Below are 26,343 nucleotides of genomic sequence, written 5' to 3'. Positions count from 1 at the left end.
AGATTGAGAGGGGATCTGATCGAGGTATATAAAATACCAAAAGGGATTGATAAAGTAAACATAACCAAATATTGCTCCTTGTGGGGCAATCTGGAACGAGAGGTCACAGATATAGGTTGAGAGGCGGCAGATTTAGAACTGAGATGAGAAGGAAGTACTTCTCGCAGAGGGTGGTGAATTTGTGGTACTCACTGCCCCATGGTGCGATGGAGTCTGAGTCATTAATTGGTTTCCAGAAGGAGATAGATACATTTCTGATTTTATAAAATGGATTAAAGAGATATGGGGAACAGGTAGGGAGGTGGATTTGAAACCAGGAAGAGGTCAGCTATGATCTGATTGAATGGCGGAGCAGGCTGGAAGGGTTGAATTACCTACTTCTTCTCCCAATTCCTATGTTCCTATAGTTTGGAGAGAAAATGAGAGGAATGAGTATTCCCATGCACCTTCTGTACATTACCCATGGGGATATTTCCCAGTATCTGTTCTCAGTTCATTAACCTTGGGTATATTTCCCAGTATCTGCTCTCAGTTCATTACCATTGGGAATATTTCTCGGTATCGGTTCTCAGTTCATTATCCCAATGGATATTTTCCAGTATTTGTTCTCAGTTCATTAATCCGGGTATATTTCCCAGTATCCGCTCTCAGTTCATTATTCCAGAGGATATATCCCAGTATCTGCGAACAGTTCAATTCCCTGGGGATATTTCCCAGTAACTTCTCTCAGTTTTTAAACCCCAGGGATATTTCCTAGTCTCTGCTCTCAGTTCATTAACCCTTAGGATATTTCCCAGTATATATCCTTAGTTCATTGCCCCGGGGACATTCCCCAGCATCTGCTCTCAGTTCATTAACCCTGGGAATATTTCCCGGTGTCTGCTCCAAGTTCATTCCCTGGGCATATTTCCCAATATCTGCTCTCAGTTCATATTCCCGGGTATATTTCCCAGCATCTTCTCTCAGTTAATTATCCCAGGGGATATTCCCTAGTATCTGCTCTCAGTTCAGTACCCCGAGATATTTCCCAGTATCTGCTCTCAGTTCATTACTCCGGGTCTATATCCCAGTATCTGCTCCCAGTACCTTTACCTTGAGATGGTGGTTTAACTCCTTTTGTGCAATCAGTGACAGATTGGCTGGAGATTTCTTCAATCAGTATCCTTGTAGGCTGGTCGCCCTCAGCTGTTGCATGTGGAGTCTTGCTGTTATTCCTTTCAAGCATTAATAGCTCTGTATTTCTCTCACTTGTTAACAAGCTTCCTGATCGTTGTGTTGCAGGCTCCTCTTCTAAAGCGGCACTTGATTTCTCCTGGCCAGACTCGCCTCCACAAACATACCCCTTTTGCTCTGCTGACCTTTCTTCATCTGTTTCCTCAGTGATCTCCTCTATGAGAACTGCCTCCTCCAAGTCAGAGTTACTATCATCACTACCGGCAGCAATCACCTCAATCTTCGGCCGATAGACAGTCTGAAAGAAGAGGGGAAATATTTCACATTCCTGTGTTACACTTTTGCGAACATAGAACATACAGTGCAGAAGGAGGCATCGAGTCTGCACCAACCCTCTTAAGCCCTCACTTCCACCCTATCCCCGTAACCCAATAACCCCATCCAACCTTTTTTGGTCCCCAGAACATCAGTGTCTCCCAGAAATACCTGCTGACAGGCTACAAAGCCCCTTTATCTTACTTTGGATGAGGCAATATGTCATTAATAGCCATTTTGGCCAATGACGAAAACTCAGCCATTAAACCGCATTTGTCTCATTGGCACTGGTACCAGTTCTGCTGAAAATTGGTCTCTATTTGAACTGGAAGGAAGCTAATGAACCAGTGGTGGGAATGAGGGTGGTAGTAAACAATGAAAATTAAGGAACAGAAAATCATTGTAGGGATAATATAAATTGATGAAAATAGACAAATAAAAAGAATTTAGCAAAATTAGAATACAACATAAAAGGACTAGGAAAGGAAAACATAACCAGTCAGTTACAAGCAAAGGAAAGGCTGAGATAAAGTATGAAATGTGAAACTTAAAATCAAGGAAAAGCAGTAATTTTAAATACAAACAAAGATAAAGTGTGTTGCAATGTTCAGCATACAGAAAATAACAGAGGGAATTCATAGCAAACAGTATCATAGGACACTATAGATTTAATAAATTACATAGTTGTTTGGTAGCACAGAACTGGAGTATTGCTGAAAGAAAATGTTTTTCACCTTGCACTCATGAGGACAGAATCTGCAGAATAATGGTTATCCCGATCCGATGACTAAAGCTGAAATAGGGTGCATCAAAGCTATCCTGTGGGATAATAGCGGGCTTAATCAGAGCATTGCTCGCTGTATATCATACAAACTCATGAATGGGACTAAAGCTGTCACTTTTGGTCCTTCAGTTCATTTCAGTCCACCTTGGAATGTTAAGGTGTCTCAAATGTTTGAGCAACAGATAAAGTTAGCCATTTCACAATTCTACCATGCAGTGGTAGCATAAGTGGTATCGTCCACTTACAGGATGCTGCCGTCAATCCAAAAAGACATTTTGCCTGCCACACAAATGAAAAATGTGGTATATGAATTTCAGTGCCAGTGTGATGCCATGTATGTAGGGTGGATGTCCCAATGACTGGTGGATTGTACCAAACAAGACATCCCTTCAGCCTTTTGCAGCAGGCAAAGTACTGACCTGCTCAACCAGCCTGTGCTTGCAAAACTCAGAACATAGTGTGCAACTTAGATGGTATTTTCACTCTCCTAGCATATGGCATTGGTTGTCATCCTGAGATTTCTATCTTTGAGGTCCTACATCCTAACACCCTATGGTGATATCCATCACTGTAAATACACAAGGGGTTAATGTAGATACACTAGGACTAAATAAACACTAGAGGGAGCACCAGAGACATCATGACACACAGACATTCAACCAATAGGTCAGTAAGATAGGACACGGCCAATGGGCAGTCAAGACACACCCAGAGGTGACACTACCACAAGGGGGCTACCCATTTAAAAGGACAGGGCACACATGCTTTTTCTCTTTCCATAGGCGACACTCAGAGAGACAGGGGCAGATTAGGATGCATCAGACCCACCGCATGGATTGGAGCAGACTGGTTAGTTAGACTGAGTTACTATAGCAAGATCAGCAGGAGAGTCGAACTCAAGTCGGAGAATTGTTAACTGTTCAATAAATGTGTAGAACCTAGCTCCAAATCTGAACCTTCCTTTGTCAGAGTATACATCAAGGAAGCAGCTTATGCTACGTGAAGAAGCATAACACAGCACACCCTATGTTCTGCTTGTAGGAACTCATCCCTCGTTTAACCGATGTGGTTGGTACTGATATGTAGCACGACCACTAGCTGTTCACTCTCCCCCTTCAGAATGCCCTGGAGCCACTCCATGACTACCTGCTAGAACAAAGTAACACTTAACTCTCCCTGATACATCGCACTGTCCAAAGTTTACACTCCAGATCATTGACTCTGAGCCAAAGGTCCTGGAGCTGTAGACACTTATTACATATCACTCGAGTGAATTCAGTTGAATGAAGATTTTATTTTTGATAGTGGGGACCACACTTGGCACTTCTGGTTTCAACCTCGTCTTTCACACCGATATGCTGGAATAATAATAATAATAATAATAATAAGGCTTAATGAAGTTACTGTGAAAATTCCCGAGTCGCCGTACGCCTGCGCCTGTTCCGGTTCCGGTACACAGAGGGGGAATTCAGAATGTCCAATTCACCAAACAAGCACGTCTTTCGGGACTTGAGAGAGGAAACCGGAGCACTCGGAGGAAACCCACGTAGACACAGGGAGAACGTGCAGACTCCACACAGACAGTGGTCCAAGCTGGGGCCCTGGCGCCGTGAAGCAGCAGTGCTAATCACTGTGTTACCGTGCCACCCTGAGGATGGGGATGTATGTGTAGCCTTCTTCTCCAGTTAGTTATTTAATTGCCCACCATAGTTCATTCTGATCTGTTGGTTGTGAGATTGCTTAGCTCTGTCTGGAGCAAGCTGTATCCATTCAGTCTGTGTTGTCGATCCACCAGATTGGCACTTCAGTTTTAGGTATGCTTGGTGCTGCTCCTAGCAAGATCTCCTCTACTCCCCATTGAACGTTGGTTGGCTTGATGTTAATGATAGATGTCAGGACCACTGAACTTTGCTAACAGCTTATATTTTGAAATATCTCTTCAAATTAAATTGAAGCAATAGTTGGAAAGGGAATTACTCAATTCCTGGGAAGCATCTAATTTCTTATAAGTGTCTATGTGTCCTACATTGCTATGGAGATGAGAACTGAGAAGCAGAACACACAAATAGAAGGCAGTTGGGATATCGTGTTACAGCTGGGGTCTTCTGAAGCTGGGGGCAGTGGATAAAAATAAAAACCTATCAGGAGGCAAGTGGTATGCTACCCTTCATTGCAAGCGGTTGGAATGCAAGAATAAAAGGTCTTACTGTAATTATATGAAAAGTGCAAGTCCCTGAGGACCCTATTTGAGGGGGAGAGCTGACTGGTGGTGATTTAACCCGAGGGTCACCACACCTCAGGCGAGGAGAGAGATTGAGAAGATACGCCCTTTATGAATAACCTCAGCCGGTCCAGGAATTGAATCAGTGCTGGTGACCTTGCCCCACATCACGAACCAACCGTCCAGCCAACTGAGCGAACCAGCCCATAAATTACATAGGACATTAGTGAGACCACACCTGGAGTATTCTGTACAGTTCTGGTTTCCTTAACTAAAGAAGAATATATTTAGAGGGGTTCAACAAGGTGCGGCAGTGGTGGGTGGGGCGGGGGGGGGGGGGGGGTGGCAGTGTGGTGAGCAGTGAAGAAACATACACATAAGGGAATCAGGGGAGATGGGGAGAAGGCAGGAGAATGGGGAGAAGAAACATATCAGTCGTGATTGAATGGCAGAGCGGACTCGACGGGCCGAATGGCCTAATTCTGCTCCCAAGTCTTGTGGTCTTTATACAGAAGTTGAGATAAGCCTGCTTGTGCTAAAAGAACAAACAGGACCATTCTCAAGGAGTTGGTTTCTGTCCAGAAGAAAGAACAGAAATAGGACATGTGAGAAGCTCAAATCAGCAGAAAGTTGTCGCAAAATGGTGGAGCTGTGAAGGGCCAGAGGATGTTGTGGGCAGCTGGGAAAAGAAAACCCAAACTGTGGATTCCAGGAGTTGTGCAGTGAATGTTTGGAATGGTGTGTCTTTTCAGGGTCCATGTCTAAAGGAACTTCAGGCCTATCTCCTGTATGACTAAAACTGGAGGTTTCGGAGATGGGTGGAGAGGGGGATCAGGGTATTAAAAGACCTGTTCCTGGAGGGACGTTTTCCCTGTCTCAAACCGATGGTTCCCCCTAATCGGCATCTCCTCTGACTCAGACCTCAGCTTAAAGTGCTGCCTCAACTGCCTCCAAACCTTCAGTGTTGCCACCACCACCGGACTCCCAGAGTACTTGCCCAGGGCCATCGGGAGCGGCGCTGTTACCCGAGCCCTCAACCCCAAGCCAGACCCCCGCCATTCAAACCTATTGCAACTCCCCCTTCCAACCTAACTACTCACATTTTCGGTATTCGCCGCCCAATAGTAATATAATAAATTTGGGAGGCCCAACCCACCTGCCTGCTGCTTTCTCTGCAGGACCATCTTCCCAACCCTGCCTACCTACCTCCTCTCCTCTCCTCTCTCCCCCCACCCCCCGCAGCCTACCTCCTCTACTCTTTCTTTCTCCGCCACCCCCCCCCCCCACCGAATAAACAAAGTGATCGACTTGTCCACTTCATTAAAAAATCCACCTGGCAAAAAGATCGTCAGGCACTGAAATAGAAACAGAAATCGCGGCAGCACGTTCATTTTATCGTCTGCACCCAACCTGCCAGTGACAGGGGGAGGCTATCCCACCTTGCCAAATCTGCTTTCACCCTCCCCAACAAGCTAGTAACATTTTACCTATGGAGACCCTCCAATCCCGCGCCACGTGCACCCCCAAATAGATGAAGTGGGTTGCCACCCTGTCAAATGGCAACCCTCAACTCCCGGCCAAGACACCACAAAGTATTCACTCTTTTGCAGGTTTAGTTTATATCCTGAAAAAGACCCAAAACTTCCGAGAAGTTCCATTATGTTCCCCATCGACGCACTCGTCTCTGATATACAGCAATAAATCGTCTGCGTACAGAGACACCCTGGGCTGGATTCTCCGTTTCAGCGGCTAAGTGCCGGCTGAAATGGAGAATTCATGGGCATTTCACAACGGGAAAATCGGCGCCGAACCCTCACCGATTCCGGGACTGGTCAGGGGCTAGCAGCGGTGCTGTGTGAAACTCCCGGCTCCCGCACCAGAAACGGGCGGGGAATGGCCGGGTCTCTGGTCTCCTGCAGCAGTCACGCCGTACAACATGATGCCGGCCGTGCGCGGACATTGCGTTTCCAAAGGCCACCCCCCCCCCCCAGCACTCGAGGAAACTCCCCCAGCCAACGGCATGCATCCCAGAAGAGTGTGGCAGCGCTGAATACAGGCCGCAGCTTCCACATTGGGTTCCCGGCCGCTCAGACCATACGGCAGCTGCGCTGTCGGAAACTCGGCCCACTGGGGGCGGAGCATTGCCTTCTGATGGTGTGCCAGCACCATTTCAACGACGAGTGGCGCGCAACGCAATGATGCCATTTCGAAGGGGGTTGAGACTCGAAAACCGGTGTCAAACCAGCACGCCCCCGATTTGGACGTCAGAGGGGATTCTCTGCTGATCGCCGATTACGATTATGGTGTCGGGCAATGGAGAATCCAGCCCCCTATGATCCGCCCCCCACCCCGATACTATTTTCTTCCACAGTCCCGAGCCTTAAAGCGATGGCAAAAGGCTCTATTGGTAATGCAAATAACAAAGAAGAACAAAGAAAAGTACAGCACAGGAACAGGCCCTTCAGCCCTCCAAGCCCGTACCGACCATGCTGCCCGTCTAAACTAAAATCTTCTCCACTTCCTGGGTCCGTATCCCTCTATTCCCATCCTATTCATGTATTGTCAAGATGTTTCTTAAATATCACTATCGTCCCTGCTTCCACCACCTCCTCCGGCAGCGAGTTCCAGGCACCCACTACCCTCTGTGTAAAAAACTTGCCTCGTACATCCCCTCCAAACCTTGCACCTTAAACCTATGCCCCCTAGTAATTGACTCCTCTACCCTGGGGAAAAAGCCTCTGACTATCCACTCTGTCTATGCCCCTCATAATTTTGTAGACCTCTATCAGGTCACCCCTCAACCTCCGTCGTTCCAGTGAGAACAAACCGAGTTTATTCAACCGCTCCTCATAGCTAATGCCCTCCCATACCAGGCAACATCCTGGTTAATCTCTTCTGAACCTCTCTAAAGCCTCCACATCCTTCTGGTAGCGTGACGACCAGAATTGAACACTATACTCCAAGTGTGGCCTAAGGTTCTATGCAGCTGCAACATGACTTGCCAATTCTTATACTCAATGCCCCGGCCAATGAAGGCAAGCATGTCATATGCCTTCTTGACTACCTTCTCCACCTGTGTTGCCCCTTTCAGTGACCTGTGGACCTGTACACCTAGATCTCTCTGACTGTCAGTACTCTTGACGGTTCTACCATTCACTGTATATTCCCTACCTGCATTAGACCTTCCAAAATGCATTACCTCACAGTTGTCCGGATTAAACTCCATCTGCCATCTCGCCGCCCAAGTCTCCAAACGATCAAAATCCTGCTGTATCCTCTGAAAGTGCTCATCGCTATCCGCAATTCCACCAACCTTTGTGACGTCCGCAAACTTACTAATCAGACCAGTTACATTTTCCTCCAAATCATTTATACATACTACGAACAGCAAAGGTCCCAGCACTGATCCCTGCGGAATACCACTGGTCACAGCCCTCCAAATCAGAAAAGCACCCTTCCATTGCTACTCTCTGCCTTCTATGACCTAGCCAGTTCTGTATCCATCTTGCCAGTTCACCCCTGATCCCGTGTGACTTCACCTTTTGTACCAGTCTGCCATGAGGGACCTTGTCAAAGGCCTTACTGAAGTCCATATAAACAATATCCACTGCCATACCTGCATCAATCATCCTTGTGACCTCTTCGAAAAACTCTGTCAAGTTAGTGAGACACGACTTCCCCTTTACAAAACCATGCTGCCTCTTGCTAATACGTCCATTTGCTTCCAAATGGGAGTAGATCCTGTCTCGAAGAATTCTCTCCAGTAATTTCCATACCACTGACGTAAGGCTCACCGGCCTGTACATAGAACATAGAACGATACAGCGCAATACAGGCCCTTCGGCCCACGATGTTGCACCGAAACAAAAGCCATCTAACCTACACTATGCCATTATCATCCATATGCTTATCCAATAAACTTTTAAATGCCCTCAATGTTGGCGAGTTCACTACTGTTGCAGGTAGGGCATTCCACGGCCTCACCACTCTTTGCGTAAAGAACCTACCTCTGACCTCTGTCCTATATCTATTACCCCTCAGTTTAAAGCTATGTCCCCTCGTGCTAACCATTTCCATCCGCGGGAGAACTGTCCACCCTATCTAACCCCCTGGTCATTTTGTATGCCTCTATTAAGTCTCCTCTTTACCTTCTTCTCTCCAACGAAAACAACCTCAAGTCCATCAGCCCTTCCTCATAAGATTTTCCCTCCATACCAGGCAACATCCTGGTAAATCTCCTCTGCACCCGCTCCAAAGCTTCCACGTCCTTCCTATAATGCGGTGACCAGAACTGTACGCAATACTCCAAATGCGGCCGTATCAGAGTTTTGTACAGCTGGAACATGACCTCCTGACTCCGGAACTCAATCCCTCTACCAATAAAGACCAACACTCCATAGGCCTTCTTCACAACCCTATCAACATGGGTGGCAACTTTCAGGGATCTATGTACATAGACACCTAGATCCCTCTGCTCATCCACACTTCCAAGAACTTTACCATTAGCCAAATATTCCGCATTCCTGTTATTCCTTCCAAAGTGAATCACCTCACACTTCTCATTAAACTCCATTTGCCACCTCTCAGCCCAGCTCTGCAGCTTATCTATGTCCCTCTGTAACCTGCTACATCCTTCCGCACTGTCGACAACACCACCGACTTTAGTGTCGTCTGCAAATTTACACCCTTCTGCGCCCTCCTCTAGGTCGTTGATAAAAATGACAAACAGCAACGGCCCCAGAACAGATCCTTGTGGTACGCCACTTGTAACGGAACTCCATTCTGAACATTTCCCATCAACCACCACCCTCTATCTTCTTTCAGCTAGCCAATTTGTGATCCACATCTCTAAATCACCCTCAATCTCCAGCCTCCGTATTTTCTGCAATAGCCTACCGTGGGGAACCTTATCAAACGCTTTACTGAAATCCATATACACCACATCAACTGCTCTACCCTCGTCTACCTGTTCACTCACCTTCTCAAAGAACTCGATAAGGTTTGTGAGGCATGACCTACCCTTCACAAAGCCATGCTGACTATCTCTGATCATATTATTCCTATCTAGATGATTATAAATCTTGTCTCTTATAATCCCCTCCAAGACTTTACCCACAACAGACGTGAGGCTCACCGGTCTAGAGTTGCCGGGGTTGTCTCTACTCCCCTTTTTGAACAAAGGGACCACATTTGCTATCCTCCAGTCCTCTGGCACTATTCCTGTAGCCAATGATGACATAAAAATCAAAGCCAAAGGTCCAGCAACCTCTTCCCTGGCTTCCCAGAGAATCCTAGGATAAATCCCATCAGGCCCCGGGGACTTATCTATTTTCAGCCTGTCCAGAATTGCCAACAGCTCTTCTCTACGTACCTCAATGCCATCTATTCTAATAGCCTGGGTCTCAGCATTCTCCTCCACAACATTATCTTTTTCCTGAGTGAATACTGACGAAAAATATTCATTTAGTATCTCGCCTATCTCTTCAGACTCCACACACAACTTCCCATCCCTGTCCTTGACTGGCCCTACTCTTACTCTAGTCATTCTTTTATTCCTGACATACCTATAGAAAGCTTTTGGGTTTTCCTTGATCCTACCTGCCAAATACATCTCATGTCCCCTCCTTGCTCGTCTTAGCTCTCTCTTTAGATCCTTCCTCGCTACCTTGTAACTATCAATCGCCCCAACTGAAACTTCACACCTCACCTTCACATAGGCCTCCTTCTTCCTCGTAACAAGAGATTCCACTTCTTTGGTAAACCACGGTTCCCTCGCTCGACGCCTTCCTCCCTGCCTGACCGGTACGTACTTATCAAGAACACGCAGTAGCTGTTCCTTGAACAAGCTCCACTTATCCAGTGTGCCCAACACTTGCAGCCTACTTCTCCAACCTATCCCCCCCAAGTCATGTCTAATGGCATCATAATTGCCCTTCCCCCAGCTATAACTCTTGCCCTGCGGTGTATACTTATCTCTTTCCATCACTAACGTAAACGTCACCGAATTGTGGTCACTGTCCCCAAAGTGCTCTCCTAACTCCAAATCCAACACCTGGCCTGGTTCATTACCCAAAACCAAATCCAAAGTGGCCTCGCCTCTTGTTGGCCTGTCAACATATTGTGTCAGGAAACCCTCCTGCACACATTGTACAAAAAACGACCCATCTAATGTACTCAAACTATATCTTTTCCAGTCAATATTTGGAAAGTTAAAGTCTCCCATAATAACTACCCTGCTACTTTCGCTCTTATCCAGAATCATCTTCGCCATCCTTTCCTCTACATCCCTAGAACTATTTGGAGGCCTATAGAAAACTCCCAACAGGGTGACCTCTCCTTTCCTGTTTCTAACCTCAGCCCATACTACCTCGGAAGAAGAGTTCCCATCTAGCATCCTCTCCGCCACTGTAATACTGCTCTTGACTAGCAGCGCCACCCCTCCCCCCTTTTGCCTCCTTCTCTGAGCTTACTAAAACACCTAAACCCCGGAACCTGCAACATCCATTCCTGTCCCTGCTCTATCCATGTCTCCGAAATGGCCACAACATCGAAGTCCCAGGTACCAACCCATGCTGCCAGTTCCCCTACCTTATTTCGTATACTCCTGGCATTGAAGTAGACACACTTCAAACCACCTACCTGAACACTGGCCCACTCCTGCGAAGTCAAATCTGTGCTCTTGACCTCTATACTCTCATTCTCCCGTACCCTAAAACTACAATCCAGGTTCCCACGCCCCTGCTGCATTAGTTTAAACCCCCCCAAAGAGCACTAACAAATCTCCCCCTCAGGTTCGACCATCCTGTCTGAAGAGGTCCCACCTTCCCCAGAAAGAGCCCCAGTTATCCAGAAATCTGAATCCCTCCCGCCTGCACCATCCCTGTCGCCACGTGTTTAATTGCTCTCTTTCCCTATTCCTCATCTCATTATCACGTGGCACGGGCAACAACCCAGAGATAACAACTCTGTTTGTTCTCGTTCTGAGCTTCCATCCTAGCTCCCTGAAAGCCTGCCTGACATCCTTGTCCCCTTTCCTACCTATGTCGTTAGTGCCAATGTGGACCACGACTTGTGGCTGCTCCCCCTCCCCCTTAAGGACCCGGAAAACACGATCCGAGACATCACGTACCCTTGCACCTGGGAGGCAACATACCAAACGTGAGTCTCTCTCGCTCCCACAAAATCTCCTATCTGTGCCCCTGACTATCGAGTCCCCAATTACTAATGCTCTGCTCCTCTCCCCCCTTCCCTTCTGAGCAACAGGGATAGACTCCGTGCCAGAGGCCCGTACCCCATGGCTTACCCCTTACCACAAGTATCCAAAGCGGTATACTTGTTACTCAGGGGAACGACCGCAGGGGATCCTTGCACTGACTGCTTCTTCCCAGTCCCTCTTACAGTTACCCATCTATCTCCAATCTTTGGTGCAACTAATTCCCTGAAGCTGCTATCTATGACCCCCTCTGCCTCCCGAATGATCCGAAGTTCATCCAACTCCAGCTCCAGTTCCCTCACTTGGTCTTGGAGGAGCTGGAGATGGCTGCACTTCCTGCAGGTAAAATCAGCAGGGACACTAACAGCATCCCTCACCTCAAACATCCTGCAGGAGGAACATTGCACTCCCTTCCCTGCCATCCCTCTAACTTCCAACCAAGATCTGGCTAATCAGTAAATTTAAAAAAAAAAAGAAAAAATAATAATATAATATGGCACTTACCTCACACCAATGGATCTTCTTATTAGGTTAGAGGAGGAGGATGGGTGGGAGACACTACACGTGTAGTGTCTCGGGTTTCCTCTCCACCAGAATTTATTGGTTGGGGGGGGGTGGGGGGGGGGCCTTCCCAGAAGTCCGCAGGTCGAAAGAAAAACCAGAAAAGAAGTGCTTTAGTGTTTTTAAAGGAGAAAGAAGCTTACCTCCCAGAAATCACTTGCGCACCGCTCCCGCCGAAATCCAATGGCCTGCTCCTGTGAAAGTAAGTGTTTTTAAAGGAGAAACTTACCTCCCAGAAATCACTTGCGCACAGCTCCCGCCGAAATCCAATGGACTGCTCCTGTGAAAGTAAGTGTTTTTAAAGGAGAAACCTACCTCCCAGAAATCACTTGCGCACCGCTCTCGCCGAAATCCAATGGCCTGCTCCTGTGAAAGTAAGTGTTTTTAAAGGAGAAACTTACCTCCCAGAAATCACTTGCGCACCGCTCCCTGGATGATCCTTGCTACCCTTCTTAAACAAAGGAACAACATTGGCTATTCTCCAGTCCTCTGGGACGTCACCTGAAGACAGTGAGGATCCAAAGATTTCTGTCAAGGCCTCAGCAACTTCCTCTCCAGCCTCCTTCAGTATTCTGGGGTAGATCCCATCAGGTCCTGGGAACTTATCAACCTTAATATTTTTCAAGACGCCCAATACCTCGACCTTTTGGATCTCAATGATGACCCAGGCTATCTACACACCCTTCTCCAGACTCAACATCCACCAATTCCTTCTTTTTGGTGAATACTGATGCAAAGTATTCATTTAGTACCTCACCCATTTCCTCTGGCTCCACACATAGATTCCCTTGCCTGTCCTTCTGTGGGCCAACCCTTTCCCTGGCTACCCTCTTGCTTTTTATGTACGTGTAAAAAGCTTTGGGATTTTCCTTAACCTTATTTGCCAATGACTTTTTGTGACCCCTTTTAGCCCTCCTGACTCCTTGCTTAAATTCCTTCCTACTGACCTTCTATTCCACACAGGCTTTGTCTGTTCCCAGCCTTCTAGCTCTGGCAAATTTCTCCGTTTTCTTTTTGACGAGGCCAAAATATCTCTCGTTATCCAAGGTTCCTGAAATTTGCCGTATTATTCCTTCTTCCGCACAGGAACATGCCGGTCCTGAATTCCTTTCAACTGACATTTGGAAGCCTCCCACATGTCAGATATTGATTAACCCTCAAACATCCGCCCCCAGTCTACGTTCTTCAGTTCCCGCCTAATATTGTTATAATTAGCTTTCCCTCAATTTAGCACATTTACCCCAGGGCCACTCTTATCCTTGTCCACCAGCACTTTAAAACTTACTGAATTGTGGTCACTGTTCCCGAAATGCTCCCCTACTGAAACTTCTACCACCTGGCTGGGCTCATTCCCCAATACCAGGCCCAGTGCAGCCCCTTCCCTGGTTGGACTATCTACATATTGTTTTAAGACGCCCTCCTGGATGCTCCTTACAAACTCTGCCCCATCCAAGCCCCGAGCACTAAGTGAGTCCCAGTCAATATTGGAGAAGTTGAAGTCTCCCATCACAACAATCCTTTTACCCCTTCCCAAAATCTGTCTACCTATCTGCTCCTCTATCTCCCACTGGCTGTTGGGAGGCCTGTAGCAAACCCCCAACATTGTGACTGCACCCTTCTTATTCCTGACCTCTACCCATATAGCCTTGCTGCCCTCTAAGGTGCCCTCCCGTAGTACAGCTGTGATATTCTCCCTGACCAGCAGCGCAACTCCGCCACCCCTTTTACACCCCCCTCTATCCCGCCTGAAACATCTAAATCCTGGAACGTTTAGCTGCCAATCCTGTTCTTCCCTCAACCAGGTCTCTGTAATGGCAACAACATCAAAGTTCCAAGTACTAATCCAAGCTCTAAGATCATCTGCCTTACCTGTTATACTTCTTGCATTAAAACATATGCACTTCAGGCCACCAGTCCCGCTGTTTTCAACAACATCTCCCTATCTGCTCTTCCTCAGAGCCATACTGGCCCTATTCCCTTGTTCTCCCTCAATGTTTTCACCTTCTGACCGATTGCTCCGGTACCCACCCCCCTGCCATACTAGTTTAAAGTGGACATAGGACTCCCCTGCCTGGTCCCCTAATGCTGAGCGAAGTACCCCAAACTCATGTTGTCTGTGCGGACACTAGCCATCGGTTCCTTATACAATAGCACTCTGTAAATCTCGGCCCGATCCCAAACCTCTCAAGAACCGCAATCAAATACCCCTATTCTAGAACAGGACAGCACAGAACAGGCCCTTCGGCCCTCGATGTGGTGCCGAGCATTGTCCGAAACCAAGATCAAGCTATCTCACTCCCTGTCATTCTGGTGTGCTCCATGTGCCTATCCAATAACCGCTTGAAAGTTCCTAAAGTGTCCGACTCCACTATCACAGCAGGCAGTCCATTCCACACCCTAACCACTCTCTGAGTAAAGAACCTACCTCAGACATCCCTCCTATATCTCCCACCCTGAACCTTTTTGGTATTCCCCCCTGTAACAGCTACATCCACCTGAGGAAATAGTCTCTGAATGTCCACTCTATCTATCCCCCTCATTATCTTATAAACCTCCATTAAGCCTCTCATCCTCCTCCGCTCCAAAGAGAAAAGCCCTAGCTCCCGCAACCTTTCCTCATAAGGCCTATCCTGCAAACTAGACAGCATCCTGGTAAATCTCCTTTGCACCCTTTCCAATGCTTCCACATCCTTCCTATAATGAGGTGACCAGAACTGCACACAATACTCCAAATGTGGTCTCACCAGGGTCATGTATAGTTGCAGCATAACCGCGCGGCTCTGAAACTCAAGCCCTCTGTTAATAAACGCTAACACACTTCTTCACGGCTCGATCCACTTGAGTGGCAACCTTCAGAGATCTGTGGACATGAACCCCAAGATCTCTCTGTTCCTCCACATTCCTCAGAATCTTGCCCTGTAATTGACCCTGTAATCCGCATTCAAATTTTTTCTAGCAAAATGAATCACCTCGCACTTACCAGGGTTAAACTCCATCTGCCATTTTTCAGCCCAGCTCTGCATCCTATCAATGTCTCTTTGCAGCCTACAACAGCCCTCCACCTCATCCACTACTCCATCAATCTTGGTGTCATCAGCAAATTTACTGACCCACCCTTCAGCCCCCTCCTCTAAGTCATTGATAAAAATCACAAATAGCAGAGGACCCAGCACTGATCCCTGTGGTACACCGCTGGTAACTGGTCTCCAGTCTGAAAATTTTCCATGCACCACCACCCTCTGTCTTCTATGTGATAGCCAGTTACTTATCCAATTGGCCAAATTTCCCTCTATCCCACACCTCCTTACTTTCTTCATGAGCCGACCATGGGGAACCTTATCAAACGCCTTACTAAAATCTATGTATACGACATCAACTGCTCTTCCTTCATCTACACGCTTAGTTACCTCCTCAAAGAATTGAATCAAATTTGTGAGGCAAGACCTACCCTTCACGAATCCGTGTTGACTATCCCGGATTAAGCTGCATCTTTCCAAATGGCCACAAATCCTATCCTTCAGGTCTTTTTCCATTATCTTCCCGACCACCGAAGTAAGACTAACTGGCCTATAATTACCAGGGTCATTCCTGTTCCCTTTCTTGAACAGAGGAACAACATTCGCCACTCTCCAGTCCTCTGGCACTATCCCCGTGGACAGTGAGGACCCAAAGATCAAAGCCAAAGGCTCTGCAATCTCATCCCTTGCCTCACAAAGAATCCTTGGGTATATCCCATCTGGCCCAGGGGACTTGTCGACCCTCAGGTTTTTCAAAATTGCTAATACAATTGCAGAACATCGACCTCCTCCAGCCGACCCGCCTGAATCACGCTCTCATCCTCAAAAACATGGCCCCTCTCCTTTGTGAACACTGAAGAAAAGTATTCATTCAACGCCTCTCCTATTTCTTCTGACTCATAGAACATAGAAAATACATCACAGAACAGGCCCTTCGGCCCACGATGTTGTGCCGAACCTTTGTCCTAGATTAATCATAGATTATCATTGAATTTACAGTGCAGAAGGAGGCCATTCGGCCCTTTGCGTCTGCACCAGCTCTTGGAAAGAGCACCCTACCCAAACTCAACACCTCCACCCAACACCAAGGGCAATTTTGGACACTAAGGGCAATTTATCATGGTCAATCCACCTAACCTGCACATCTTTGGACTGTGGGAGGAAACCGGAGCACCCGGAGGAAACCCACGCAGACACGGGGAGGACGTGCAGACTCCGCACAGACAGTGACCCATGCCGGAATCAAACCTGGGACCCTGGAGCTGTGAAGCAATTGTGCTATCCACAATGCTACCGTGCTGCCCTTAAGAACAAATAAATCTACACTATATCATTTTACCGTAATCCATGTACCTATCCAATAGCTGCTTGAAGGTCCCTAATGTTTCCGACTCAACTACTTCCACAGGCAGTGCATTCCATGCCCCCACTACTCTCTGGGTAAAGAACCTACCTCTGATATCCCTCCTATATCTTCCACCTTTCACCTTAAATTTATGTCCCCTTGTAATGGTTTGTTCCACCCGGGGAAAAAGTCTCTGACTGTCTACTCTATCTATTGCCCTGATCATCTTATAAACCTCTATCAAGTCGCCCCTCATCCTTCTCCGTTCTAATGAGAAAAGGCCTAGCACCCTCAACCTTTCCTCATGCACAAGTTCCCACTACTGTCCTTGACCGGCCCTACCCTCACCCTGGTCATTCTTTTATTTCTCACATAAGAATGAAATGAAAATGAAAATCGCTTATTGTCACGAGTAGGCTTCAATGAAGTTACTGTGAAAAGCCCCTAGTCGCCACATTCCGGCGCCTGTTCGGGGAGGCTGCTGGTACGGGAATCGAATCGTGCTGCTGGCCTGCCTTGGTTTGCTTTAAAAGCCAGCGATTTAGCCCAGTGTGCTAAACCAGCCTCTAAAGTGGAGATTATTTCACGATGTGGTTACTTCGTTGGCCAATACGGGGATCGAACCCGCGACCTTGGCGTTATTAGCACCACGCTCTAACCATCTGAGCTAACCGGCCATGTACGAGTAAGAGTAAAAAGTAAGAGTAAAAAGCCTTGGGGTTTTCCTTCATCCGACCCGTCAAGGACTTATCATGCTCCCTCCTAGCTCTCCGAAGCCATTTTTTCAGCTTATTCCTTTCTACCTTGTAACCCTCAAGCGACCCTACTGAACCTTGCTTTCTCATCCTTACATATTCTTCCTTTTATCTCTTGACAAGACATTCAACCTCTTTTGTGAACCATGGTTCCCTCACACGGCCATTTCCTCCCTGCCTGACAGAGACATGCCTTTCAAGGACACGCAGTATTTGTTCCTTGAACAAGCTCCACTTTTCATTTGTGCCTTTCCCTGACAGTTTCTGTTCCCATCTTATGCTCCCTAATTCTTGCCTAATCGCATCATAATTACCCCTCCCCCAATTATAAATCTTGCCCTGCCGTATGGCCCTATCCCGCTCCATTGCAATAGTGAAAGACACCGAATTGTGGTCACTATCTCCAAAGTGCTCTCCCACAAACAAATCTACCACTTGGCCCGGTTCATTACCCAGTACCAAATCCAACGTGGTCCCCCCCTCTTGTTGGCCTTTCCACATATTGTGTCAGGAAACCCTCCTGCACACTGTACAAAAACAGCCCCATCCGAACTGTTCGACCTATAGATATTTGGAAAGTTAAAGTCACCCATGACAACTACCCTGAGACCTCCACACCTATCCACAATCTGTTTTGCAATTTCTTCCTCCACACTCTATTACTATTTGGGGGCCTATAGAAAACTCCTAACAATGTGACCGCTCCTTTCCTATTTCTAACTTAGGCCCATATTACCTCAGTAGGCAGATCCCCTTTGAACTGCCTTTCTGCAGCCGTTAAACTATCCTTGATTAACAATGCTACTCCTCCACCTCTTTTACCACTTTCCCTATTCTTACTGAAACATCTATACCCCGGAACTTCCAACAATCATTCCTGTCCCTGTTCTAACCATGTCTCCGTAATGGCCACAACATCGTAGTCCCAAGTACCAATCCACGCTCCAAGTTCACCTACCTTATTCCGGATGCTCCTTGCATTGAAGTATACACACTTCAACCCACCTTTCTGTCTGCCGGTACACTCCTGCGACCTTGATACCCTCCTCAGTACCTCATTACTCTCAACACTGGCTTCTGGCAGCTTGTTTTCCCAGCCCTCTGACAAATTAGATTCTACTCAACCAAATGCCTTTTCTGCGTTCAGCGCAACCACCACCTCCGTCTACTTTCCCTCAGCCAGCGTCATGATTACATTTAATAAGGGGTGGCATGTGGCACAGTGGTTAGCACTGGGACTGCGCCGCTGAGGACCTGGGATCGAATCGTGGCCCTGGTCACTGTCCGTGTGGAGTTTGCACATTCTTCCCATATCTGCGTGTGTTTCACCCCAACAACGCAAAGATGTGCAGGTTAAGTGGATTGGCCATGTTAAATTGCCCCTTAATTGGAGAAATAATAATTGGGTACGCTAAATTTAAATTTAAAAAAAAAAAAATGATTACATTTAATATCCTCCTAATATTTGAGAATAGCTACCTTCATTTCACGAACCCCGTGTGGTCCTCCCCAAAAACCTTCGGGAGGCACCCCGCCACCCTAGCTGCCAGTACCTTCGCCAGTATCTTTGCGTCAACATTCAGTCGCGATATAGGCCTGTACGACCCACACACTTGTCGCGTCCCTATCTTTCTTTAGCAGCAAGAAGATTGGGGCCTGCCGAATGTTTATGATAGCAATTCCTTCCCCATTGCCTCCTCAAACATTCCCACCATCAGCGGCGCCAATTTGTCCTTAAATTTCTTGAATTGCTCCACTGAGGACCCATCTGGCCCTGCTACCTCCCTGATTGCATCCTCCCAATTGCCTCTTTACCTCCTGTTCCCCCACCAACCTCTCCAGTGTGGCCCTGTCTTCTTTCTCCAGCCTTGGATACTCTCCAATCCGTCCAGGAACTCCCGTATCCCCTGATCCTCCCCCAGTGGCTCGGACCTGAACAAATTTTCAGAAAACTCCTCAAACACCTTATTAATGTGGTCCAGGGCCACCACCAATTGTCCCCTCCTATCCCGCAACTGGACAATTTCCCTCGCCACCATCAGCCTCCGAAGATGGCCTGCCAGCATGCCTTCACCCCATACTCAAAAATCGTTTCCTCGCCCTCCTCCGTTGGTGCACTGCCTTCCCCGTGGACAACCGATCAAAGCTAGCCTGTAGCTCCCTCCTTCTGACCAAAAGTGCCAGATCTGCATCCCCTGCGTATCTCCTGTCCACCTCCAACATCTCATCTATCAGCCTTTGATGCTCTTCCCTCTCCTCTTTATTCACCTTGGCCGTAAACGATATCACCTCCTCCCTCACTAACGTCTTGAGGGCATATTATACCACTGCCTGTGATACTTCCCCTGTACAGATAAAGCCCATGTACTCCTCAATCATCTTACCAATCTTCTCACAAAATTTTCGGTCCCCCAGCAACCCCATATCCATTCTCCACCCCGGTCTCTGCGCTACCCCCTTCTCCAGGACCATGTCCACCCAATGTGGCGCATGATCTGAAATCGCTATCGCTGAATACTCTGATCCCCTAACCCCAGCCAACAGCACCTTCCCTGCTCCAAAGAAGTCTATCCTCGAATAAATCTTGTGAACCGAGGAGAAAAACTAATACTCCCACTCCCTCTGATGCAAGAACCTCCACGTATCCACCCCTCCCATTTCCTTCATAAGCCCAGTCAGCGCCTTTGCCTCCCTGACTGGGCAAGCGAATGCGGATGTGACCTGTCCAACCTTGGCTCTTGCACCAAATTCCGATCCCCTCCCACTATTAAGTTGTGCGAATCCAAGTCCGGAATGGCCCCAAACACCTTCCTCACAAATCCTGCATCATCCCAGTTAGGGCTATACATACTTGCTAACACCACCAACCTCCCCCCCCCCCCCAAACGCCCATGTTATTATCACATATCTATCCCCTGGGCCGCCACTACCTTCTCCACCTGGAACCTCACTCTCTTACCGACCAAAACCACTATCCCCCGCACCCTACTGTCGAACCCCGAAAGAAGTACTTGGCTCAACCAGCCCTTCCTGAGCCTCACCTGATCTTTCACCTTCAGATGAGTCTCCTGTAGCATGACAACATTGGCCTTCAAGCTGTATAGGTGCGCAAACACCCTCAACCTCATCACTGGCCCCCTCAAACCCCTCACATTCCATGTAACTATACTGACCAGGGGTCTCTCACCCCCCCCACCGCCCCTCCGAGACGCCACCATCATAACCCCGGGCCATGCCCTCTGGGCTTGGCCTGCCCGTCCCATTGTTGCCATCAAAACCCCCCCCCCCTCCCAGAATCCCCCCATCCACTTCCTTTCGAAAACACCTCACCCAGTATCGGTCCCCTCTTCCCACTTTTCACACCTCCTAGACCATCAAAACCTGTTCGACCAGGTTCCAATGACAGCAGCCCCTCCCCCCACCCCCCACCACACTCCCGTTCACTAGCCAGTTTGAGCTTGCTTGTGTGGAGGCACCTACCCAGGCCCCATTCCCCTCCAATTCCCTCCCCCACCCACCAGGAAAACAAAGAAATCCCCTTCAAACAAACAAACCCAGTGCAAACACACAAACCCCAGAAAACAGTCATTGCAAAAAAATCCCAAATCCTACCTTACCCAAATAGGTAACTTCACCCCGTCTTACACATATAACATTAAATAAAAAATAGAACTATATACAATCTTCCATTCCCACTACCCTCAGTCCAAGACCAATCCTCAGTCCCATTCCTCACTTCTGCCCCAGTCCTTCTGCCTTCACAAATGCCTCCGCCGCTTCCACTGTCACAAAATAAGTCTTTGTAGTTGTAAATCACCCACAACTTAGCTGGGTCCACGAGGCCGAACCGCACACCGCTGTTATACAGTACCGTCTTCACTTGGCCAAAGGCCGCCCGCCTCCTCCACAGTAAAGTCCTGGTATATACGTATACCAGCTCCAGCCCACCTCAGGACCTTCTTCACTTGGTACCTATGGAAACAAAGGATCACCGCTCTTGGCGGCTCATTCGCCTTTGGTTTAGGCCTCAACGATTGATGAGCCCGATCCAGTTCGTACCGGGAGGGATCTTCCCCCTCCCCCAACAGCTCCGCCAACATCAACATCAACATCAACGAGCAAAGTACTCCATCGGGCTCGGGCCCTCCCCCTCTTCAGGCAGGCCCACGATCATCCAATTTTGCCGCCTAGCTCTGTTTTCTGGGTTCACCACCTTGGCTCACAGACATTTGTTGGCCTCCACCACCCTCTGCAGCTCCTCACCCACTGAAGTGAGCTGATCGCTGTGTTGCAACAAGGCCTCTTCCACTCCCTTCAGTTTCTCACCCTGCTCCCGCACCTCGGTCGATGTCTTCAACGCCGCCGCCTTCACCGGGGCAATCGCCTCCTCCACCAGCACCTTCAATGCCGCCATCATCTCCTTCCTCATCATCTCCATGTGCTTTTCAAACTGTTTTTCAAATTCCAAAACCATCACCTCGATTACCTTTTCTGCTGTGAACACTGCGGTCCCACTCAGCGACCCAGCCTCCAACATCTTTCCAGTTGTCATGCTGACCCTTTTGATCGACGGTGAACCTTCTTCATGGCGGCTTTCTTTTTGTTTTTGGTCATCTTACTCCTTCCTTGTGTTTTGCTGCAATTATGTAATGAAAGATTGCCCCTGGCACTGGGCATTAAATTCTAAAAAATCAAGCCTCGAGCAGGAGCCACCCAACATGCGACTTCCTCCCTCATGCCGCCACCGGAAGTACCCCGAGGTTCCAGGGATGGGAAGAGCAGGGGATTAAGGAGATGAGGAATCGGTTTGTGGGAGGGCAGTTTGCGAGCTTGGAGGAACTGAGCGAGAAGTTTGGGTTGCCATGGGGCGTAAGTCTCAGGTAGATGTGAGAGTATGTGAGGAAGGTCTCCTTGACAGCGCCTGCCTCCGTTGGTGTCGGTGGTGCTGTCAGCGGGGTGGGGGGGAGGGGGGGGGGGGTCACTTTGACAATTTTTGGAGGGGAATGGGGTGTCCATGGAAGGAGTTGAGGCTAAGTGGGAGGAAGAGCTGGGTGTGGCGCTGGAGGAAGGATTGTGGTGTGAGGTGCTGCGGAGGGTAAACGCCTCGACTTTGTGTGCAAAGCTGGGGCTGATACAGTTGAAGGTAGTGTACAGGATGCACCTTACAAAGTCATTTTCATCTCCTCCCTGTGGCGATAAACTTCATTTGTTCCATCAGCGCTCAGGTCTGCACTGGGAAATCTGCGGGGTTGACCCTCGCCGGTTCTCCTGCGCTTCCCTGGTCCAAGGTTGAGGTGTCCTTCCCCTCATCTCTGCTGGCTTTTTGGCTGGGTGGCTGGTACTTTCATATCTTAGATGGCAGTGCGGTCGATGGGGGTTAAATTGGAGGATTTTCTATGCTTTTAGTGCCCGTTTGTTGGGATTAAAAGACCTGAGTCAATGTTCTTAGACGAGAGCCACCTTTTGCGTGACTGCTCAGCTCATGGCCGCCACCGGAAGTGATCTTCAGCCATTTCTTGATATCATAGAATCAGGAATTTACAGTGCAGAAGGAGGCCATTCGACCCTTCGAGTCTTCTATGATATTGTGTGGGCTGAATCAAATTGGCTGAAGACTGGCATCTGTGATGCTGGGGACCTGTGGTGGAGAGCGAGAGGGATCATCCACTCGGCACTTTGGCTGAAGATTATTGCGAATGCTTCAGCCTTGTCTTTTGCACATATACGCTGGGCTCCTCCATCACTGAGGATAGGGAAATCCTCCAGTGAGTTGCTTAATTAAACACCACCATTTAAGACTGGATGTGGCAGAACTGCAGAGCTTAGGTCCGTCCGTTGGTTGTGGGATCACTTAGCTCTGTCTATCATTTGCCGCTTATGTTGTTTGGCATGCAAGTAGTCCTGTGTTGTAGCTTCACCAGGTTGACACCTCATTTTTCGGTATGCCTGTTGCTACTCCTGGTATACCCTCATGTACTCTTCGTTGAACCAGGGTTGAACACCTGGATTGGTGGTAATGGTAGAGTGGGGAATATGCCGGGCCATGAGGTTACAGATTGTGCCTGAGTACAATTCTGCTGCTGCTGATGGCCCACAGCGCCTCATGGATGTCCAGTATGGAGTTCCTCGATCTGTTCTGAATCTATCTAATTTAGCACGATGGTAATGCCACACAACACGATGGGCAGTATTCTCAACGTGAAGACAAGACTTTGTCTCCAGACTGTGCAGTGATCACTCCTACCGACACTGTCATGGACAGAAGTGTCATGGACAGATGCATCTACGGTAACCGGGTTGGTGAGGATGAGGTCTAGATTGATTTTCTCTCTTGTTGCTTGCCTCACCACCCTGTCGGAGACCCAGTCTAGTAGTTATGTCCTTTAGGACTCAACCAACCTGGTCAGACGTGGTGCTACTGAACCACTCTTGGTTATGGACATTGAAGTTGCCTACCCAGAATACATTCTGTGCCCTTGCCACCTTCAGTGCTTTCTCCAAGTGGTGTTCAACATGGAGGAGTATTGATTCATCAGCTGAGGGTGGATGGTACGTGGTAATCAACAGGTTTCCTTTCCCATGTTTGACCTGAAGCTGTGAGACTTCATGGGGTCCAGAGTTGATGTTGAGGATTCCCAGGGCAACTCCCTCCCAACTGTATACCACTGTACTGCCACCTTTGCTGGGTCGGTCCTGCCGGTGAGACAGGACATACCCAGGAATGGTGATAGTGGTGTCTGAGACGCCATCAAAAGGTATGATTCTGTGAATATGACTATGTCAGGCTGTTGCTTGGATAGTCTGTGAGACAACTCTCCCAATATTGACATAAGCCCCCAGGTGTTAGTCAGGAGGACTTTGCAGGGTCGACAGGGCTGGGTTTGCTGTTGTCGTTCCCTGTGCCTAGGTCGTGCCAGGTGGTCTGTCTGATATCTTACCTTTTTTATTGACTTTGTAGCAGTTGATATATTTGAGTGGCTTCCTAGTCTATTTCAGAGGCCATTTAAGAGTCAACCACTGGACTAGTATAGAAATGACTGCGTGGTGATTAATAGGCAGTGGCGTAGTGGTATTGCCATTGGACTGGTGACCCAGAGCAATACTCTGGGGACTCGGGTTCGAGTCCTGCCACAGCAGGTGGTGTAAATTGAATCCAATAATATCTGGAATTCTGTGTATCTGAAGTCACATGTAGGCAGACCAGATAAGGATGACAGATTTGCTTCCCAAAAGGACACGAGTTGGGTTTTTTATGACAATTAACAATGACTTCATTGTCATCATTAGCTTTTTAATTCCAGATGTTATTGGATTCAATTTACACCACCTGCTGTGGCAGGACTCGAACCCGAGTCCCCAGAGTATTGCTCTGGGTCACCAGTCCAGTGGTGATACAACTACGCCACTGCCTATTAATCACCACGCAGTCATTTCTATACTAGTCCAGTGGTAAGGCAGCTAAACAATCTATTGCAGCTGCTGAACCATGGGTATACTTGCTCATCCTCTAGTTTACGCTAAGAGCATTCTGCTAAAATTTAGGTTACTTAACTTGACATTCTATATCTGCAGGCATCTGCAACGGCACAGGAGCACTGTGCAAGTCTGATGTTCACTGCCATCAATGGCAAATTAGCAATTTTGCCCAACAGTCTTTCATTTGGCAGGTGGGCAGGCAAATGGTCTAACAATATAACAAGCTCAGTCTAAATATAATGCTAAAAAAATTTGAATGGAGACAACTCAGTGGTTTACCTTGCAGCTCGAGGTCTGTTCAGGTTCTGATGAGTCACTCATATCTATGTCTTCCAAGTCAGGTAGATCCTGAAAAGGAGCAAGAAACTGGAGTCTATTAAAATAGCATACCTATATGTGAATCTAGATACATACAAATAATCTGCTTAATATACAAGGAATGCAAACATCTTGAAATGGATGTAAAATCACCTGACACACACAGATTACAATTAAAAAGTAGGACAGTATTACATTTCATCACCATTCACACAATGCTCTTATTTCCACAAAGTATTTTGACTCCCTGACAACTATGAATGGCAATTAGAATAACAGACCTGATCTGAACAGGTTTGGATTGGATTTGTTTATGGCCACGTGTACCGAGGTACAGTGAAAAGTCTTTTTCTGCGTGCAGCTCAAACAGATCATTTAGTACACGAAAAGAAAATACATAATAGGGCAACACAAGGTACACAATGTAAATACCTAGACACCGGCATCGGGTGAAACATACAGGAGTGTAGTATTAATCAGGCCAGTCCATAAGAGTGTCATTTAGGAGTCTGGTAACAGTGGGGAAGAAGCTGTTTATGAATCATGCGTGTTCCCAGATCATCATTGAGACAATAAATGAAATGAAAACACAAAATGTGAGGTGAATTGGACATTCGGAATTCTCCCTCTGTGTACCCGAACAGGCGGCGGAATGTGGCAACTGGGGGATTTTCACAGCAACTTCATTGCAGTGTTAATGTGAGCATACTTGTGACAATAATAAAGATTATTAAAAAAATACCAGGCAGCACGGTAGCACACGTGGCTAGCACTGTGGCTTCACAGCACCAGAGACCCAGATTTGATTCCCAGCTGGGTCACTGTCTGTGCGGAGGTCTGCACGTTCTCCCCGTGTCTGCTTGGGTTTCCTCCGGGTGCTCCGGTTTTCTCCCACAGTCCAACGACGTGCAGGTTAGGTGGATTGGCCATGCTATATTGCCCTTAGTGTCCAAAAAAGGTGAGATAGGGATATAGGGATAGGGTGGAAGTGAGGGCTTAAGTGGGTCGGTGTAGACTCGATGGGCCGAATGGCCTCCTTCTGCACTGTACGTTCTATATATAAGTAAAAGGATTATAATTAGAAATACTCAGCAGGTCGGGAGACATTTGTGTAGAGAGAAATACAGAGAAACAGATTTAATGTCCCTGGTCAATTAAATTTCAT

At 47.8% G+C, this 26,343-nt stretch overlaps 1 protein-coding gene and 1 non-coding gene across 4 annotated transcripts in view; both read right to left on the bottom strand.

Annotated features, from left to right (window-relative positions):
- Nucleotides 1-26,343, bottom strand: part of dnaaf1 (dynein axonemal assembly factor 1) — a 281,897-nt gene that overhangs the window by 7,895 nt on the left and 247,659 nt on the right. For all 3 annotated transcript variants that reach the window (XM_072518667.1, XM_072518669.1, XM_072518668.1), the window contains 2 exons: nt 25,140-25,208; nt 1,093-1,471 (listed from right to left, as the gene is read on the bottom strand). In XM_072518667.1, the coding sequence (XP_072374768.1) occupies nt 1,093-1,471; nt 25,140-25,208 (448 nt within the window). The remainder of the gene's footprint in view (nt 1-1,092; nt 1,472-25,139; nt 25,209-26,343) is intronic.
- On the bottom strand, nt 17,233-17,306 carry trnai-aau (transfer RNA isoleucine (anticodon AAU)). Its single transcript has one exon. It is a non-coding gene; the product is annotated as a tRNA-Ile (tRNA).

This window comes from Scyliorhinus torazame, chromosome 10 (genome assembly GCF_047496885.1).
Source record: "Scyliorhinus torazame isolate Kashiwa2021f chromosome 10, sScyTor2.1, whole genome shotgun sequence".
NCBI classification, from domain to species: domain Eukaryota; kingdom Metazoa; phylum Chordata; class Chondrichthyes; order Carcharhiniformes; family Scyliorhinidae; genus Scyliorhinus; species Scyliorhinus torazame.
The sequence above is the reverse complement of the archived record's forward strand: the minus strand, read 5'-3'. Positions and strand labels throughout refer to the sequence as shown.